The sequence below is a fragment of the Canis lupus genome, chromosome 25, assembly GCF_011100685.1.
Source record: "Canis lupus familiaris isolate Mischka breed German Shepherd chromosome 25, alternate assembly UU_Cfam_GSD_1.0, whole genome shotgun sequence".
NCBI classification, from domain to species: Eukaryota; Metazoa; Chordata; class Mammalia; order Carnivora; family Canidae; genus Canis; species Canis lupus.
The window spans coordinates 19,931,163-19,952,178 of NC_049246.1; the positions used below are offsets into that span (position 1 = coordinate 19,931,163).

A 21,016-nucleotide genomic window follows, 5' to 3' on the forward strand; every position below is an offset into this window, starting at 1 on the left:
TAGTCTCTGTCCTGGGGATTCATGAGGTGAGAACCTTCTAGAGAAATTAGGGCTATGAACTAAGTTGCTGGAAAGCTATTTAAGTTTTTATTTTATAGGGTAAGCTTAAAGTGGCTAATAATTTTATACCATAACCCTAATTCATCTCTGTAGGAATCTACAGAATATCTATGGATATTCTTACAAACTCTGTAATATGTGATGGCTTCCCTAATAGATTCCTGTGTGATATTGTAGGGGGACAACTCATGGCACTCTCAGTCAGCGATAAGACTCCTTATCAACATGTTGTCAAGTTAACTGCATGAAAAGTACAGTAAAACAACTTGAGCAGTTTTATATGAAGTCAGGAAAAAAAGTTTTTTTCGATGTTTCTTTGGCCACAGAAAGGACCAGTCAACAGAATGTGCTAGTTCCCCAGATAGGTATGATTGTTTAATGAAATTTGCATGTACCTAACTTTTGTCACTGAAAGAAACTAGTTGTAGGTCCATCTACCTCATAGTTCCAACTTAGAAGTCCCAAAGCAATCTTCTCATCTTAAATCATTGGTAGCCACTCCTACAAAGGACGGTATGAATGGCACGATAATCCTGTACTGCTTGTAAATGGTTATATAGTTTTCACTACCCATCAATAAACTGGAGTCCTGGATTGCACATTAATCTTTTCTGAGATTGGACTGTTAAATCTCTGAAAGTATGATTAACTCAAGGTAATAGAAAAACATTCGTTTCTGAACTTGCAATGAATGCTACGAGCACTAGGTTACTCTATAAGGCCCTGACAGAGCAGTCATTTCTACTTTTTCACTGGCATCTCTTTTTCTTTACAAAATCCAACAAGGAGAAAACTACATCCCTTTGAGAAAAATGTTTGCATAATTACCTAGTAGTCATTCTACTTTTTTCTAAGATTGTATTTATTTATTTATGAGACACACACACACACACACACACACACACACACACACACACAGGCAGAGACACATGCAGAGGAGGAGCAGGCTCCATGCAGGGAGCCCCATGTGAGACTCAATCAGGGGACTGCAGGATCATGCCCTGGGCCCAAGGCAGGCACCAAACCACTGAGCCACCCAGGGATCCCCCTCGTAGTCATTCTTAACGAAGACAACACATTACCAATTTGTAATTACAAATCACTACAAATTATTAGTAAAGTAATTCATTCTCAAAATCTCAGTGAAGGGTTTAGATTACAAGAGAAAGTCAGCATTCAAGATCAAATTATTACTCAAAGTTTGGGGAATTTTAAACATATTGAAAAATATTAGCAGGGATTCAGACATTAGTATACCAATATTACCAACAACAGCTAAGAGGTAGAAAAACCCAAATGATCATTGACAGATACACAAAATGTGATATATATAAAATAGTGCTTTGCTTAGGCTATCACAATCCTTTTTATTAAAATCTTACTACAAAAATGATTAATTTATGCATTCAGTCAACTTTATCTATAAAGAGGAATTATACCAAGAGTAGTTAAATAGCAACCATATGAATATAATAAATATTTTTATGAGTGAGAATTTTCATATTATCCAAAATGTTCCTATACAGTACTACTAGAGATATAAAAATTCCTTCTTCTTAGGACAGAAATTAAGAGACTGACTTACCGAACTTGAACGTAACGGGTCTTTCTGAAGCTGTTCAATTTGGCCTGCTTGCTCCTTGATTGTAACTTTTAACGTGGCATTTTCAACTTCAATCCTAAAATGCATATTTTAAAATATTTATTCTCAGACACAAATTTTAACCATACCACATAATTTCTAATCAAACATCTAAAGGTCTTGCATAAATTCTTAAAAATTTAAAAAGTAGATTTGGCAACTGTGCCATTTTTCTGGTTGTGTTTTGGGGTTAATGTACAAAATTTAAAGATCGTAAGCAAAAATTATGCATTTCAAAATCCCACAAAGCTGATATTTTTACCCAGCTAAACAATGATGTATTTATCATAATGGATATATTTCTCATACTATACTACTTATCTGCTTTATAAATACTCAAGTTATTTTCTGTGCTGCTTTCAATTGTACTGTTGCAGAACGCCTGGGTGACTCAGTGGTTGAGCGTCTCCCTTTGGATCAAGGCATGATTCTGGAGTCCCAGAATCGAGTTCTGCATCAGGCTTCCTGTAGAGAGGCTGCTTCTCCCTCTGCCTATGTCTCTGCCTCTCTCTGTGTCTCTCACGAATAAATAAAATCTTAAAAAAAATTGTACTTTTTCTGGTGATCTCCCGACTTCTCAGTACATCTTAAAATCTTTGCATGTTGATCCTCTACTTCTTGTACCTAAAATGGAAAAGGAATACTTTTAACTACTGACAATCTAGTACAAAACCACCACCATCTGTTTTTGTAAATACAATGTCACTGGACACAGCCACATTTTCCTCTACATACTGATTTAAGGCTACCCCAGAATTATACTGTTACAATAGTGACCTATGACTTGCAAAGTCCAAAATATTTACAATCCCCTGACAGAAAAGCTTTCTGACCACTGTTCTAGTATTAAAAAAACAACATTCTAACGTTTTTAAATTATATTTTATCAGGTACACATACAAATTTACATATTGTTCAAAGGAGGAAAAACGGGAAATTACCTTATGGTAAACTTTTCTAGTTTTCTATTCCAAGCACCACATCAATTATAATTTTAAATATTCACATTTACAAATCACCATGGGCATTCCAGTGATTATACAAGTCAACATGCTGCTTTCAGGGACAATCAGATATTTCAAGTAACAGCTTCAGAGGCAGGATCTCTGTAGGAACCAGAATGCCTGGATCTGAATTCCCAACTCCCCTGGGCATTAGCTGTTTGACCTTGAAAAATTACTTCAAATTTCTGAGTCTCAGTTTCTTCATGTGTAAAATGAAGTTAATAATAGTATCTACCTCACTGTGATAGCCAGAAGTTTAAATTAGGGAATATACATAAACTACTTAGAAGAGTATGTGGCATATACCAAATTCTAAGTGTCTGCAATTAGAATTATTATTGTTGCTGTGTTTTATGTTCTAATGATATTTGATATTTTAGGCAGACGGCAGGCCAATGGAAGTGATCTCTTATACAAGTTATATTGAAACCATTCTTCATACCACTGAAAGCGGTAGCAAATGGGGAGCATAAGGCCCAGGATATAGCCTCAGGACTTCAAAACACTTTCACTACAGGTGCCTCAGTGTCTCAGTCAGTTAGGCATCTGCTGTGGGCTCAGATCATGATTTTGGGGTCCTGGGATTGAGACCCCCAATATCAGGTTCCCTGCTCAGCAGGGAGCCTGCTTCTCCCTTTCTCTCTGCCCCTCCCCCTGCTTGTGCACTCATGTTCTTTCTCCTCTCCTCTCCTCTCCTCTCCTCTCCTCTCCTCTCCTCTCCTCTCCTCTCCTCTCCTCTCCTCTCTCGCAAATAAAATATTAAAAGAAGGGATGCCTGGGTGGCTCAGCGGTTGGGCATCTGCCTTTGGCTCAGGGCTTGATCCTAGAGTCCTGGGATCAAGTCCTGCATCAGGCTTCCTGCATGGAGCCTACTTCTCTCTCTGCTCATGTCTCTGCCTCTCTCTCTGTCTCTCATGAGTAAATAAACAAAAGTTAAAAAAATTTTTTTTTAAATCTTAAGAAAAAAGTTTCACAAATTCCACTAGCCAATGGTACTTTCCTCCACTTATGATAATTTTAATTTACCTCCTCTCTATACTACTCAGTGGACAATGCTCATGGACTACAGTGCAAACAGTAACTCCTACACTGAGTGATAACTTACATGACCATCAGAGGCAAGGTAAAGCCACTGACGTGGAAATAATGGACTCTTGCTAAACCAATGTTCCCAAATCATTTCACGTTCATATTGTTCATCTTAGCAACTGTTTTTGTTAGAGGGCTTTAGCAAGCACTCTGATGAGTAGAGATTAAGTAAGGCTCTGTGGTGTGGCATATCAGAAAAGCTGCCCCCAGGGGCACCTGGCTGGCTCAGTTAAAAGAACATCCAGCTGTTAACCTTCAGGTCCTGTTCAAGCCCCACAATAGACGTAATGATTATATAAATAAATAAACTTAAAAAAAAAATTAAAAACCTGTCCTCAGAGCTTTATAATTGGTAAAGAGCTGGAACTCTGTAAATCTCAGTTCTGGTTGCACAATGAAGGCAGGCATATTTAGACTGTTTTGCCATAATCAGAAAAACCAGCATCCGATTGAACACTTTGCCCGATCAGCTTAAATGCTTTCAGTTTTACACTTAACTGCTTAAAATACATTTAGAATACAGCTTTGTTATGTCAATGTGTTTCAATCAGAAATTACTGCTATGGTACAAAGTACTTAATTTTATCCTAAAAACTGTTAAGATATTCTCAAATTTATGCAAGGATAGGTACCATACACATAAAGTATATTCCCTCTTAGATACATTTGTACATAGGAAGACAGAATTATCGCTCATGAAAAAAATAAAAACAATGTAAAATAAAGGACTAAACTGGTCTGCAAAGACCAGAGGATACGGGTGAAGAAAGTAAGTTCAGGGGGACTTAGAATAATCAGAGAAAGCCTCATGGAGAATGAGAGACAATGAGCCAGGTCTCAATAGTGTAGGATTAGGCAAGAGGAAGGGAAACTAAAAAGAAAGGGTAGAATGAGTAAAAAAAAAAAAAAAAAAAAAAAAAGGCTGAGAGATGGTAAAATCACCCCAATTAACTTAAAGGATAAAATCTGATGGCAGGGAAATACAAACAGATGTCCAGACAACAACTAAATCAATGTACACAGCAGCATTATTATGGGCCACAAAGTGGAAATAACCCGAAGGTGCATTAAATGATGAATGAAAAGGGCTTTAGCCCACAATGGAGGGCTGTCTGACCAGAAAAAGAAATGAAGCACTGACATATGCTAGAACACAGGTGAACCCTGGAAACAGGAAGTGAAAGAAGCGAGTCACAAAGGACCACACACTGTGTGACTCCCTTTATATGAAACATTCACAATAGGCAACTCTATGGAGACTAGAAGTCGATTCCTGGTTGCTGGAGATCAGGGGCAACAGCTAAGGGTTTTTTTTCAGGGTGATAAAAATGTTCTATCTGATGGCAGTGATAGTTGCAAAACCCTATAAATAGATTCAGCGACAACTACACATGTTAAATGGGTCAACTGTACGGTAGGTGTATTTATAGCTCAATAAACCTTTTAAAAAGAGCCAATGGCAGGGCCTAGATTATTTTCTTAATTCTCTCTTTTGGCTGTATATACATCATCTGAATATTTCCATGCATTTTTAATATATAAGAATTAAAAATGGGGCAGCCCCAGTGGCGCAGCGGTTTGGCACCGCCTGCTGTCCGGGGTGTGATCCTGGGGACCCGGGATTGAGTCCCACGTCCGGCTGCCTGCATGGAGCCTGCTTCTCCCTCTGCCTGTGTCTCTGCCTCTCTCTCTCTGAATAAATAAATAAATAAATCTTTAAAAAATATTAAAAATGTAAATATTTTATAATATTTATAAATAAATATATAAAAGGAAAAGAAAATAAAGGAAACGCCTCAGTTCCACTAGTCGTAACCTTTCTTTACAAGTTTTCCTGAAATCAGTACAGAGTCTATATCCATCAATAAAAGTGAGGATGAGAAATAAGACAATTTTCTGAAACATTCTACTAAACCGTATCTTCTGATTTTATCTAACTCACCTCATCATGGTAATAGAGATCTCATTAAAAAACATTGTTTAGAGCATTTGGGTGGCTCAGCTGGTTGAAGCGTCCAACTCATGATTTCAGCTCAGGTCATGATCTCATTGGTGGTGGGATTAAGCTGGCATGGGGCTGGGCTCTGTACTCAGCAGGGAATCTCCTGGAAATTCTCTCTCTCTCCCTGTGCCCCTCCCCCTACTCATGAGTGTGCATGGACATGCATTCTCTCTCTGTCTCTCAAATAAATAAATAAATCTTTAAATAAAATTGTATAGCAGGAAAAAATCCCTCCATTTCTGTGAATGGGTAAATGCTATAAGAAAAAACATGTAACACAGATGGCAGAATGAAAAGTCAGAATTTAATAAATAGGTGCATGATGAAGACACTAAAATTATGATAAATTGAAATGCAAATACAAAAGAAAGTGGTCCATGGAAATCAGCATCCTAAAACACTTTGTATTATTTAACCAGCTACAGATGAACTGTTGACATGTTATATGTAATACATACCTGACTTTTGATTTGATTGCCTGTTTTCTTTAAATCCTGTATCTCATCTTCTAACTTAGTATAATAATGTGGTAACTCCAATGAAGCCTGTGACATTGATTGCTCTTTTAGGGTATTGGAAAGTTCTTGTTGTTCTCTCATAACGACCTAAGAAGACCTTCTGTTACTGATTTTAGAAATCATCCTATTATTATGTTAATAATATAGAATTCTAACGTATGTACTTTACCACCACATACATCAACTCACCTTTTTTTTTAAATTTATTTTTTATTGGTGTTCAATTTACTAACATACAGAATAACCCCCAGTGCCCGTCACCCATTCACTCCCACCCCCCGCCCTCCTCCCCTTCTACCACTCCTAGTTGGTTTCCCAGAGTTAGCAGTCTTTACGTTCTGTCTCCCTTTCTGATATTTCCCACACATTTCTTCTCCCTTCCCTTATATTCCCTTTCACTATTATTTATATTCCCCAAATGAATGAGAACATATAATGTTTGTCCTTCTCCGACTGACTTATTTCACTCAGCATAATACCCTCCAGTTCCACCCACGTTGAAGCAAATGGTGGGTATTTGTCATTTCTAATAGCTCAACTCACCTTCTATTCCTAGAATGTACACACTGCTGTTAACTGAATTCACTTAAAGACACAAAAAGTGTTATCCTCCTGCCTAGTCAGTATTATGTTACTTAGATAATTATTTCAGCCCCACTCTCCATTCCTTGTTGATGAATTTGCAAAGCTTCCCAGCCTGCTGAAGTCTCAAAAAGAAATGGGTATTATACAGGTGAGACTAGCAGTGGTAAATTCTACATTAATGAAACGTTTTCTCTCTTTTTTTTTTATTAGAGGCTAAAATTAACTTCCAAGTTCTTCACATACTCAATCCTCTGCTCAAATCCTTCCAATAGGTTACTATCTCAGAACAAAAGTGAAGTCATACTAATGGCCCTCAAGCCCCCTAGATAACCTGGCTTCTGCCTCCCTCCTGGCCTCAGAGCTCCTAGAGCTCTCTCCCCTGTTCATGCTCACTCCACTCCTGCTATACAAGAATCCTGCAACCCCTCCCTCAGTAGCCTGAAAATGGAGATCCAGTGCCAAATTAATAAATCACAAAGGTACAATTCTATTGGAAAATTTTAATCCCAAATGGTAGTTACTTGAGTTTTGAAATGAGCAAATTATTTGAAAAATGCTTAAATTATAAACTGTAGTGGGAAGATGAAATCAAACACAGTTTTGCTAAGTCACCAGTTATCCCAAATTATGATTTAGTGAAAAGTAGATGCCTTCAAAGAGTTAAAAGGTCACAAGAATAGATGATTTGAGACTAAACATTTAAATTTGCATAAATAAAAATAAAAGTATGCTAACTGAAAATGTTTAAAAAGCGATCAAAAAAAAAAAAAGTACTGAGATACAGCACCTACACTTCAGTTCATGTGACAAATCTGGAGTTAGTTGTCAAGTTAATCCACTTATTTGAACCTCAATGTCAAAACACTCAGGTATGAGCATTTCCACTTATCTGTTCATCATGGTATTAAAATGTCGTGACAAGAATTAAAATTATTTTAGTAGTATTAACAATAAATTATTAATATCAGACTCCTTTAACAATGTATAACTTAATCTCTTGAGGTTTCTCATAGATGACGCAGCATTTTCATTCAAATTAAAGCACCTCTCAGGTCTAATTTTTATTTGCTGGATAAAAGTTATGCTGATAGTGTCTATTTTTTTTTTTATATTCAACTAGATTCAAAATTGACCCATAATCATTCAGGTCGTGATCTCGGGGTCATGAAGTGGAGCTCTGCACTGGGCATAGAGCCCACTTTGGATTCTTTCTCCCTCTCCATCTGCATCTGCCCCACTCCCACTTAGTTGCAGGTGCACTCTTTCTCTTCAAAAAAAAAAAAAAAAAAAAAAAAAAACCAAACCAAAACAAAAAACAGTACTAATAAGCCATAACCAAACATTACTTTGAATTTTCTAGCAGGAAGCTTGAAAAATATTTGTCTTTCTGAATACTTACTTCTCTTCCCTCTTTCTCTTTTTTATACGTATATCTTCTTTCTATTAAATGTTCCCACTCATCGATGAACTCCGTATCTCCTTGCTGGATAAGACCTTGGTTTTCAAGTTCAGCTTGAAGATTTCTTACAGTAACATGAACCTGGTCTTCGAGATCAATTCTAGTCTTTTCTTTACACTCCACTCTGCTGTAGCCATCATCTAGTTGCTCTCGGAGCAACGTATTTTCACTTTGTGGTTGAGATAATCTCTCTTCTAAGGATTCATGCTTTCCCATGTATTTATTCACTTTATCTTGTTCATTTTGAGATTTCTGCTCAATTTCCATCTTCTGGTCCTGTGTTTGTTTTAGGTTTCTTTGTACATGTTCTAAAGCCAAAGTCTTTTCTCTGAGAGCATCTCTTTTATACTGGAGCTCAATTTCTAGGGTATTGAATTTACTTTTGGCTTCAGAAAATTGCTGAGAAAGCACCTCATTGTTATCTTTTAGGTTAGACATCTCAAAGTTCATTTTGCCCTGTAAATGACACCACTCATCTTTTGTTCTCTGGAAAGCAAGTTCTAGGTCTCTTTTTGATGCCTGACTTTGATCATGATCCTGTACAGCTGTAGTGAGTCTAGCTCGGTATGACTGAAGTTTTGCTTCCGGTCTTTCTCTGTTTAGCTTTTCATTCTGCAGTTTAGAGTTCAGCATGGTATTCTCAGTTGTCACAACATTCAGCTGCCCACTAGATTGGAATACTGTATTTGTTAATGTTACCCCATTCAATTTTATGACGATTTGAAGACTGTCATTCTTTTCTTTTTCAATTTCAGTGTCTTCACAATATTTCTTTTCCTTTTCCTGCTTCTGATTCCTTATTGTGTCTATTTCCAGTCTTAGCGTGGCAATTTCATCTTGCAATCTGCGGTTTTCATGTAACAGACCTTTTTCTTTTTCATGAGGAGGAGAAACCTAAGTAAAACAAGAGTCTTTTAGCTGGAACTCAATAAAATGACATTATCATGATTTTCTCTGAAATCAAAGAATATCCTATGTTTATACAAAGAAGAGGTTGCAGTTAAGTGGATATCCAACTGGAAAAACACAAAGTTGGATCCAAGCCCAAATCTTTTATACAAGCATAAATTCCCCAAAGTTCAAAAATTTAATTGAAAACAATGAATGCATGAAAGGAGAAAGAAATCATGACAAAATCCTAAGAATCTCAGAATTGGAAAGGTCTTTCTCTGGTTTACAACAAACGCAGAAGGCCTGAAAGAAAAGACTAATACATCCGACTACACTAAAATGCAGTTTACAGTCTCATATCTAATACAGTCCACAGGAAAACCCTTAGCTCTGCATACATTTGGACAGATTCAATTTCCTAACCTTACTTTGTCCTGAGAATATTCCATACACATTCTACTTTTCTAACATTTCTATACTCAGTTATAAGAATTGTATCTACTGATAACTAATAAATCTAGGCATTGTACTACAAACATGTCTGCATACATTAATTATCTCTTTCAGTTATCACAATTCCAGAATGGAGAGATTAAAAATACTAAGTGAGCTGCAGGACATTCCCCAGGTCTTTGTACCCACTACCACTGTTCTGGCACCAAACTGCAGCTACTTCTCTAGTGTGAATCTTAAATACAAAAGAAGCCTTGTATTTCAGGAGTGGCTGGGGTGGCTCAGTCAGTTAAGCCTCCGCCTTCGGCTAGGGTCATGGTCCCCGGGTCCTGGGAGCAAGTCCCGTGTCGGGCTGCCTGCTCCGCAGAAAGCCTGCTTTTCCCTCTCCCTCTGCCTCCACCCGCCCTGCTTGTGTTCTCTCTGTCAAATGAATCCATAAAGTCTTTTAAAAAGAAAAAATAAAGCCTTCTATTTCAAAATACCAATACTAACTAAGGTAAAATTTATGTAGCTCCTAGAAAAATCATGAGATTATCTGTGGCTGCAACTAATTTTATTTCCTCTTCAGATGATTAAAATGGCAATAAATGCAAAAAAGGGGAAAATACACTGAGCTATTTTATTAAGAACAAAAAGCTTATCAATAAATTATGAGTAAGTATATACTACAGCATATGATTATTTCAAAAGCTCCTTGTAATGAAATCGGATACTACTTGGAGCAAATTGTTACTCTTCTCTAAAGTAGGAGACTAACATCTAAGTAAGGTCTTTGAACAGACTACGCTTTTCCTCCTGTTCATCAGTGGAAGTGTGAAACTAACCTCTCTATGAATATAGAGGTGGTGAAGGAATTGCCAAAAACTAAAACATATGTTGTTAGTATCAAGAGTTTTGTGCTTATGGAAAGCTCAGAAATTCCATACTATTTTCCAAAATAATAAAAACTTCTCCTTCAGATAAGGACATTATGAATGTCACTATTTGACCCCTGCAGACAAATGCATTTAAATTAACGAATAAACTAAAAACGACACTCCCCCCTACACAGACCCATATGTGTATGTATGTATGTATGTGTATATATATACACACTCACACATAGATATGTATTCTTTTAAAATCCTCTGTACTTTCCATAATGTACAGGGCTGGTTTTTTAGAAATATACACATACATGGAGAAAAATAATAATTCCAAAAAATAAAATATACATACGTACAAATACATACACACATGTACTTCAAAATAATTAAAGAAAATACCTCAGAATTCATTTTAGAATGAGACATTTCTATCTCATTTCATTTGCAAAGGTGATTGTTTAGAATTCCATCTTGGGCGGGACGGAGGCAAGGTGAGGGAGGAGTAGGGATCCTCAAACACCTGGAGGAGTAGGGATCCTCAAGCACCTGGCCCCACCAACTTACCTAGATAACTTTCAAATCATCCAGAACACCTATGAATTTGACCTGAGATTGATTGATTGATGATTGATTTTTATTTATTTTTTTACTGGAGTTCGATTTCCCAACATATGGTATAACACCACCCAGTGCTCATCCCGTCAAGTGCCCCCCTCCCCACCAAGTGCCCGACCTGAGATTTAAAGAGAGAACAGTCAGAACGCTACAGAGAGAAGGGTTTTTGCTTCTAACGAGGTAGGAAGGCGGAAAAGAACTAAAAACTAAAAAAGAATCAAGTGGGGAGGGGCACTGGAAGAGCCGGCTAAGGCCTGCGGGGAAAGCCTCCCGGGCGGGAAAGCCCAGCCCTGGAGAAGCAGGAGCTTTAAATGGAAAGGCGCTCAGCAGGGAAGTCAGGCAGGATTGGGGGGTGGGGGGAACCTCCAGGTCCCAGGGTCACTGACAGAGCCAGGATCCTGCGCTCCCCCCCGGGGACAGGCCGAGGCCGGGCAGGACCCAGGACAGCGAGGACGCTCCTGCCCCGGCACCCCGACCTGTGCAGATCGGTGCCCCCCGCCCCGGGAGCATCCAGGCCCCGGCGGATTGGGAGATGGTGGGAGTCACTGCGAGGGGCCGCCCTCCAGGGCCAGGGAGACCTGGCTGCCACCGGTGTTGTTGTCCCTCCTGGTGTCACCCTGTGCCTGGGAGAGCCGGGGTGCCAGGGGACACGGGCCTCACGGGAAGTCGGCTCCCCCTGACCCTGCACCCAGCAGGGGGCGGGGCAGCTCCCCCAGGTGCACACACCTGAGAATCGGCACAGCCCGCCCCTCCCCCAGAAGACCAGCTGGAAGGACAGGGGAAGAGCAAGTTCCTGACCCAGCAGTGCTGGAAAGCTCCAGGGGAAGTCGAGGGATCTACAATATCTAGAACTAGAGGGTACCCCTCTTTTACCCCCCTTTTTTCCAGTACAATTCATTTTTATTTCAGACTGTAAGTTTCCAATTTTCTTTCTCTTTTCCCACCTTAACTACAATATTTTGACACCTCTTCGTTTTTAAGTTTCTTCCTTTTTGACTCTCATATTTTTACAATTACACGTCTTAGATATATTTTCCACTTCTAGATTCCCTTCAACATACTCAACTTAATTTTGGGAGCTAGGCGAGATAGGTTTTTGTGTGTGTGTGTGCTTTTTTGTTTTCTCTACCTCCTTTTGTTCTACAATGGCACAATACCTTCTAAAACAGGACCAGCATGCACCCAGAACCAAGTGGTATACCCTGCTGGTTCATTCTGTGAGACTATATTCTCTCTTCATTCCCATTCTGCCCCCCGTTTTATCTCATTTATGTTTTGGGGAACAATGTTGGGGCTCTCTACAAGTATTTCTGGTTTGTAGAAATTTGGGACTCAGTATCTTCTAACATACAGAACTTAATACACTCAGGAACAAGAGGATCACCCCCCAGGGACCCCTCAGGTAGACTACATTCTCCCTCCACTACAACTTCCTCACCACCATGTCCCAGTCCCCCCGACATTTTATTTTTCTTCTTCTTTTTTTCTTTTTCCCCTCTTTACCTTTCCTTTTTTCCCCCTCTTTTCTTTTTTTTTCTTCCTTGGCATTCTTGGCATTCTATTTTCTACTACTTTGTTTTAAAATTTGTTTTTCACTTTAGTGGTCGTTTTGTGTTATTTTGTTCTTCCCTTCATTTTCAATTTCAGGTCATGGACCTCGTCAGAATCATCTAAGGATAAGAAACCTTGGGTGGCTCAGTGGTTTAGTGCCTGCCTGCCTTCAGCTCAGGGCATGATCCTGGAGTCCCAGGATCAAGTCCCACATCAGGCTCCCTGCATGGAGCCTGCTTCTCCCTCTGCCTGTGTCTCTGCCCCTCTCTCTGGGTCTCTCCTGAATAAATAAACGAAATGTTTAAAAAAATAATCACCTAAGGTGAAATTTACTTAGATTGTGGTTGATATTCTAGACTCAGCCCGTTCATACAGCTACTCTGCAGGGAGCAAAATGACTAGAAGGAAGATCTCACCACAAAAGAAAGATCAGAAACAGTACTCTCTTCCACAGAGTTACAGAATTTGAATTACAATTTGATGTCAGAGAGCCAATTCAGAAGCACAATTATAAAGCTAGTGGTGGCTCTGTAAAAAGGCATAGAGTATTAAAGAAACTTCATGACTGCAGAATTTTGATCTAATTTGTCCAAAATTAAAAATTAATTAAATGCGATGCAATTCCAAACTGAAGGTAGGTCCTAACAATGAGGGTTAATGAGTTAGGAGAAAGAGTGAGTGCCACAGAAGACAAGTTGATGGCAAAGAGGAAAGCTGAAGAGAAAACAGAAAAACAATTAAAAGACCATGAGGAAAGGTTAAGGGAAATAACTGAGAGCCTCAGAAGGAAAAAACGCATGATTGCGGTTCCACAGGAGGTCGAGAGGGCCAGAGGGCCAGAAAGGATATTTGAACAAATCATACCTGTGAACTTCCCTAATTTGGGGAGGGAAAAAGGCATTCAGGTCCAGAAGATAGAGAGGTCCCCCACCAAGGGGGGGGGGGGGGAAGAAAGTCCTTAAAACAGCGAGAGACAAGAGATTTCTCACTTATATGGGGAGAAATATTAGATTAACAGCAGACCTCTCCACAGATATCTGGCAGGCCAGACACAGCTGGCAGGAAATATTCAGGGTTCTACATGAGAAGAACATGTAGCCAAGAATACTCTATCCAGCGAGCCTTTCATTCAGAATAGGATAAAGAGCTTCTAAGATAGGCAGAAGCTGAAAGAATATGTGACCACCAAACCAGCTCTGCAAGTAATATTAATGAGGACCCTGTAAAAGAAAGAGGAAGCCCAAAGAAATAATCCACAAAAACAGGGACTGAATAGGCATTACAATGATAGTAAATTAATATCTTTCAATAGGTGCTCTGAATGTGAATGGGCTAAATGATCCCATCAAAAGACGCAGGGTTTCAGACTGGATAAAAAAATCAAGACCTATCTATTTGCTGTCTACAAGAGACTCATTTTAGACAGAAGGACACCTACAGCCTGAAAATAAAAGGTTGGAGAACCACTTACCATTCAAATGGTCTTCAAAAGAAAGCAGGGGTAGCCATCCTTATATCAGATAAATTAAAGATTATCCCAAAGACTATAGTAAGAGATGAAGAGGGACACTATATCATACTTGAAGGGTCTATCCAACAAGGAGATCTAACAATCACGAATATTTGTGCTTCTAATGTGGGAGCTGCCAAGTATATCAGTGAATTAATAACCAAAGTAGAGGCATACTTAGATAATAATACACTAGTAGTAGGAGACTTAAACATGGCACGTTCTGCAAATGACAGATCTTCTAAGCACAACACCTCCAAAGAAACAAGAGCTTTAAACGATACACTGCACCACATGGATTTCACAGATATTTACAGAACTTTACATCCAAACGCACCTGAATACACAGTCTTCTCAAGTACACACGGAACTCTCTCAGAATAGACCACCCGATACCAAAACACTGGGATTGTCCCCTGCATATTTTCAGACCACGATGCTTTGAAACTAGAACTCAATCACAAGAAGAAATTTGGAAGAAACTCAGACAGGTGGAGGAGAAAGAGCATCCTGCTGAAAGATGAATGGGTCAACCAGAAAATTAGAGAAGAAATAAAAAGATTCATGGAAACTAATGAAAATGAAGATACAACCATTCAAAATCCTTGGGATACAGCCAAAGCAATCCTAAGCGGGAAATACATCGCAATACAAGCATCCCTCAAAAGATTGGGATAAAACCTCAAAGACACAAGCTAACCTTGCACCTAAAGGAATTGGAGAAAGAACAGTAAATAAAACCTACACCAAGCAGAAGAACAGAGAGAGTGAAGATTTGAGCAGAACTCAATGAAATAAAGACCAGAAGAACTGTGGAACAGATCAACAAAACCAGGAGTGGGTTCTTTGAAAGAAAGAATAAGATACAGAAACCATTAGCCAGCCTTATAAAAAACAAAGGAGAAAAGACTCTAATTAATAAAATCACGAATGAAAAAGGAGAGATCACCACCAATACCAAGGAAAACCTAACCAAAGAAATAAAGGATTTATACCCTAACAACTACAAAACACTTCTGAAAGAAATCCAGGAAGACACAAAGAGATGGAAAAATATTCCATGCTCATGGATTGGAAGAATTAATATTGTCAAAATGTCTATGCTAACCCAGGGCGATTTACACATTCAATGCATTCCTATCCACATACCATGGACTTTCTTCACTTTCTTCAGAGAGCTGGAATAAATAACCTTAAGATTTGTGTGGAATCAGAAAAAAACCCAAAACAGGGGAATATTGAAAAAGAAAACCAGAGCTGGGGGCATCACAATGCTGGATTTCAAGTTGTATTCAAAGCTGTGATCATCAAGACAGTGTGGTACTGGCACAAAAACAGACACACAGATCAATAGAACAGAATAGAGAATCAATAAGTGGGCCCTCAACTCTATAGTCAAGTTATATTCGACAAAGCAGGAAAGACTATCCACTGCAAAAAGGACACTCTCTTCAATAAATGGTGCTGGGAAAATTGGACAGCCACGTGCAGAAGAATGAGACTAGACCATTCTCTTGCACCATACACAAAGATAAACTCAAAATGGATGAAAGATCTAAATGTGAGACAGGAATCCATCAGAATCCTAGAGGAGAACACAGGCAACAGCCTTTGTGAACTCGGCCACTGCAACTCCTTGCAAGATACATCTATGAAGGCAAGGGAAACAATAGCAATAATAAACCACTGGGACCTCATCAAGATAAAAACCTTCTGCACAGCAAAACAAACAGTCAACAAAACTAAAAGATAACCTACAGAATGGGAAAAGTTATTTGCAAATGACATATCAGATAAAGGGCTAGTATCCAAGATCTATAAAGAACTTAGTAAACTCAACAGCAAAGAAACAATCCAATCATGAAACGGGCAAAAGACACGAGCAGACATTTCACCAAAAAAGACATACAAATAGCCAACGAGCACATGAGAAAACGCTCCTCCACATCACTGGCCATCAGGGAAATACAAATCAAAACCACAATGAGATACCAGCTCACACCAGTGAGAATGGGGAAAATTAACAAGACAGGAAACAACAAATGTTGGAGAGGAGGTGGAGAAAGGGGAACACTCTTGCACTATTCGTGGGAATGTGAACTGGTACAGCCACTCTGGAAAACTGTGTGGAGGTTCCTCAGAGAGTTAAAAATAGAACTACCCTACGACCCAGCAATAGCACTACTCAGGATTTACCCCAAAGATAGAGATGCAGTGAAAAACCGAGACACCTGCACCCCAATGTTTACAGCAGCATTTTTCAGAATAGCCAGACTGTGGATGCAGCCTGAGTAGCCATCAAATGATGAATGGATATAGAAGATGTGGTCTATATATATAATGGAATATTACTCAGCCCCTAGAAATGACAAATAACCAGCATTTGCTTCAATGTGCATGGAACTGAGGGTACTATGCTGAGTGAAGTAAGTCAATCATAGATGGACAAACATCATATGGTTTCACTCTATGGGGAATATAAAAATACTGAAAAGGATTATAGAGGAAAGGAAAGAAAATCAGTGGGAAAAATTAGAGAGGGTGACAACACATGACAGACTCCTAACTCTGAGAAACGAACAAGGGATAGTGGAAGGGGAGGTGGGCGGGGAGACTGGGTGACAGGCACTGAGGGGGCATTTGACAGGTGAGCACTGGGTGTTATGCTATATGTTGGCAAATGGAACTCCAATAAAAAATATACGAAAAAAAAAAAGTATTCCATCATGTAATACTCTGGGCATTCTGTTCTCGAGAAAGTTGCCTCTGAACATCATTTTGCTCTTCTATAACCTAGAGACACATTTTCATTAGGATTTTGGATCCTATCGTTAAAAAAAAGTCAAAAGGCTTAAGAGAACTTAAAAAAATGTTCAAAGTAGTCTTTTTTATAACAAGGCTTTTCATCCTCAACGAGTAACTCAAATTTTAAATTAAATGACAGCAAAATGTGCCATAGAGTAAAAATACAAGTAGACATAGTATTGTGAAATAAAATTTCTGTATAAAACATTTAACTAGTTTCATCAGCATCTCAAGGAAATCTAGCTCATATTTCAACATTAAAAAATCCAAAACTGGGACACCTGGGGGCTCAGTGGGTTAAGTGTCTGACTCTTTTTACAGCTCAGGTCATGATCTCATGATCACGAGATTCAGCCCCAGGTGAGGCTCTGTGCTCAGACCAGAGTCTGCTGGAGATTCATTTCCCTCCCTCTCCCTCTACTACTTTCCCCCCAGCCCATGCTCTGTGTAAGAATAAATACAAGTCCATAAATCAATAAATCAATATCACATTTATCTCATTTTACCTTCCATCCCTTCATTCAAAATATATACATAGAGCATATGTGAGAGGCCAAGAATTCCAATAAGGTAGTAATTGTGGCTATAAATATCATGGTTGCTATTAGGTTAAAATGAAATGTTTAATCTATTTGAAGCCTAATAATATGTATTATATCAAAGGGATACTAGAAATAATATTGATGGAAATATACAATTACTGCCAAAAATTTACCTGACTCAAATTACTTTTTACACTCTTCAATTCCAAGTTTCCTCTTCTAAGATTAAGTTGTTGTTTCATTTCAACTTCTTTACTATGTTGCTCTTCTTTACTTCTTAATTGCTCCCTAATAATTATATAGAACATATCAGCACTTTTTTCTTTTGCTTTAAGGTCAATCTGCAAATGCATGTGTTCATTTTAAAATTTGTTTTGTCAGCAATAAAAATTTTATTTTATGATCTGGTTCCACATATGCTGGTACATTACCCAAATGAAATTTTTCTGTTCTCAATTTTTTTCCTTTCTAGGGCTCATGTTTTTAATTTATCACTTCAATCTCTTCAAAAAGAGACATAGTTTAAAAGAAGCAATGAGAAAGCATTTTGCAACTTAGTAAGTTTTACTCAGTAATAACTCTGGTAGATGTTATAAGGAAAGGAATTCTGAAATTATTCAGGAAAGTTAGAGTTGAAAATTATCATTTTTCCCCACAGAGTGATAATTACACTTCAATTAGGACAAATCATTTCATTACTAATTAAAAAGAGAAGTTGCTGTTTATCAACTTTATAAATTCACTAGAAATAAATTTTTATTTCACACAACATCACAGGTACCTCTAAAAATGATCTTCAGTGTAAGACAGCATCAGCAGATGTCGTTTACACAACATACACCTGCAGATGACTGTGATCCAGTACTAGACTAGGGAGTCTAATATCTATTGCCCATGCTTTTTATGTTTCTTATTCTGTATTATTCTCAATCTTGATTATTATGTATTTTATAAATCACTTGAAAACTCCTTTGAAAACACCACAGGCTCCATATTAATTAAGTAAAGAATAAAGAGTAAGATGTGCTTTCAGCATAGACTTTTGAATTAATTTTCTTTACATATGCAAGAAATGTTGAAAAAACTTAACCATGAATCATTTTTCCATTTGACTTTTTAACCCCTGCATATGTTAAGAATAAACAAAAGTGTAAAAATTTTTCTGTCTTGAGAAAAATTGGCCATTTCACACTCTGTTGGTGGGCATATAATATAAAATTTCCTGAGAACAATTTAAAAATATGGATCAGAGACCTCCACTAAATATTTTTATACGTTAACACAATGCTAACATTAAAGAATTTATTCCAATTAACCAAGAATGCAGAAACAGAATTAAATAAAAGACATTCCTTATAGTATTAATTAAAATATAGGAAAATGGAAAACAACCAAAATTCAATTTGTTAAATAATGAGGTTTACATATGATGGACTTCTACATGGTCATTAAAATTATGCTTTAGAATATACATTAAATTATTAGAAGTATTCACTGTTAAAAACTTGCTGTATTATTTCAAAGAATCTCACACTTCACATTTTTTTTTTTTATTATTGGAGTTCAATTTGCCAACATACAGCATATCACCCAGTGCTCACCCCGTCAAGTGCCCCCCTCAGGGCCCATCACCCAGTCACCCCAACCCTCCACTCACCTCCCTTTCCACCACACCTTGTTCGTTTCCCAGAGTTAGGTGTCTCTCATGTTCTGTCACCCTCACTGATATTTCCCTCTCATTTTCTCTCCTTTCCCCTTTATTCCCTTTCATTAGTTTTTATATTCCCCAAATGAATGAGACCATATAATGTTTGTCCTTCTCCGATGGACTTATTTCACTCAGCATAATACCCTCCAGTTCCACCCATGTGGAAGCAAACGGTGGATATTTGTCATTTCTAATGGCTGAGCAATATTCCATTGTATACATAGACCACTGCTTCTTTACCCATTCGTCTTTTGATACTTCACATTTCTAAAAGAGTTTTCTTCCCTATAAAATCCCAGAAGGCAAATTAGCAATTACAAAACTTCTCCTACACATCTGTAGTATAAAAGTAAGTATTTCAAGGGGTTCCTGGCCGGCTCAGTTGATAGAGCATGTGACTCTTGATCTCACAGCTGTGAGTTCAAGCCCCATGCTGTGTGTGGAGTCTATTAAAAAAAAAAAAAAAAAAAAAAGGAAATAGTTGAAATATTTCCTTAAAACCAAGATGTCATACCTTAAACTGTAGAGTTCTCGTTCCAATTCCACTTTTTGACGCTCTACCTGAGATTTCATTTCTTTTGCTTCTGATAGTTCCTCTTGTAGTACATTGACCTTATATTCCATTTTTAAAATTTTTCTTGTAAGTTGTTCACAGTCCTTAGTTTTTAATTCTATTAATCTTTTGTATTTAAAAATTGCATCCTGGGTTGTCAATACACTAACAGAATCTACACCAGAGGAAAAACAAAAACAGAAATAAAATACAGGAGGCATCAGGGTGAGTCATTTGGTAAAGCATCCAACTATTGGTTTTGGCTGAGGTCATGATCTCACAGTTGTGGGATTGAACCTGGCATTGGGTGCTGCACTCAGCAGAGTCTGCTTAAGTTTCTTTACCCCTTTGTTCCCTCCCTCTCTGTTCCTCTCCCCATCTCCTGCTCCTGCTCTCTCACAAATTTGTTCTTTAAAAAGGCAAAATAAAATAACATGAGTACTTTTTGCATATAAAGGACCGAGCATGTTCACATTCACTCATTCATACATTAAATAAATATTGAGTAACTTCAACGTAAAGATATTATACCAGGCGCCTGGGTGGCTCAGTCAGTGGGTGTCTGCCTTTGGCTCAGGTCATGATCTTGGCGTCCTGGGATCAAGCCACATGGTGGGATCCCTGCTTAGTAGGGAGTCTGCTTCTCCCTCTCCCTCTGCCTCTCTCCCTGCTCATGCTCTCTCTCTCAAATAAATGAATAAAATCTTATTATCAATAGAACTTTAAAATCTTTTAAAAAGAAAAGAAAACATGACCAAAACCTTTCTAAACTTAATGAAAACTATAATCCCACAGACCCACAGAGGATCTGGCTAGGAGAGAAGAAATGAAAGTAAACTATTGTAATTAAAAAAAAAGATTTTATTTATTTATTTATTTATTTATTTATTTATTTACTTATTTATTTATTCATTCATTCATTCATTCATTCATTCATTCATTCATGAGACACACGGAGAGAGAGAGGCAGAGGGAGAAGCAGGTTCCCTGAGATACCCTGATGCGGGACTCGATACAGGGACCCTGGGATCACACCCTGAGCCAAAGGTAGACTCTCAACCACTAAGCTACTCACGTGTTCCCTACTGTAATTTTCTTTAACTACATATGATGTGGTATATCACTACAAGAAGGTGGACTGTGATGTTTGAGTCATATGCTTT

The 21,016-nt window shown here is 38.1% G+C and overlaps 1 protein-coding gene across 1 annotated transcript in view; it reads right to left on the reverse strand.

The window, feature by feature from the left end:
• LOC477353 (ankyrin repeat domain-containing protein 26-like) overlaps positions 1 to 21,016 on the reverse strand; it is a 148,557-nt gene that overhangs the window by 33,316 nt on the left and 94,225 nt on the right. Inside the window, exons 24-29 of the mRNA XM_038574499.1 lie at positions 19,815 to 20,028; positions 17,766 to 17,880; positions 8,300 to 9,253; positions 6,256 to 6,402; positions 2,256 to 2,326; positions 1,646 to 1,739 (exon numbers count right to left, since the gene is read on the reverse strand). Coding sequence (XP_038430427.1) covers positions 1,646 to 1,739; positions 2,256 to 2,326; positions 6,256 to 6,402; positions 8,300 to 9,253; positions 17,766 to 17,880; positions 19,815 to 20,028 — 1,595 coding nt within the window. The remainder of the gene's footprint in view (positions 1 to 1,645; positions 1,740 to 2,255; positions 2,327 to 6,255; positions 6,403 to 8,299; positions 9,254 to 17,765; positions 17,881 to 19,814; positions 20,029 to 21,016) is intronic.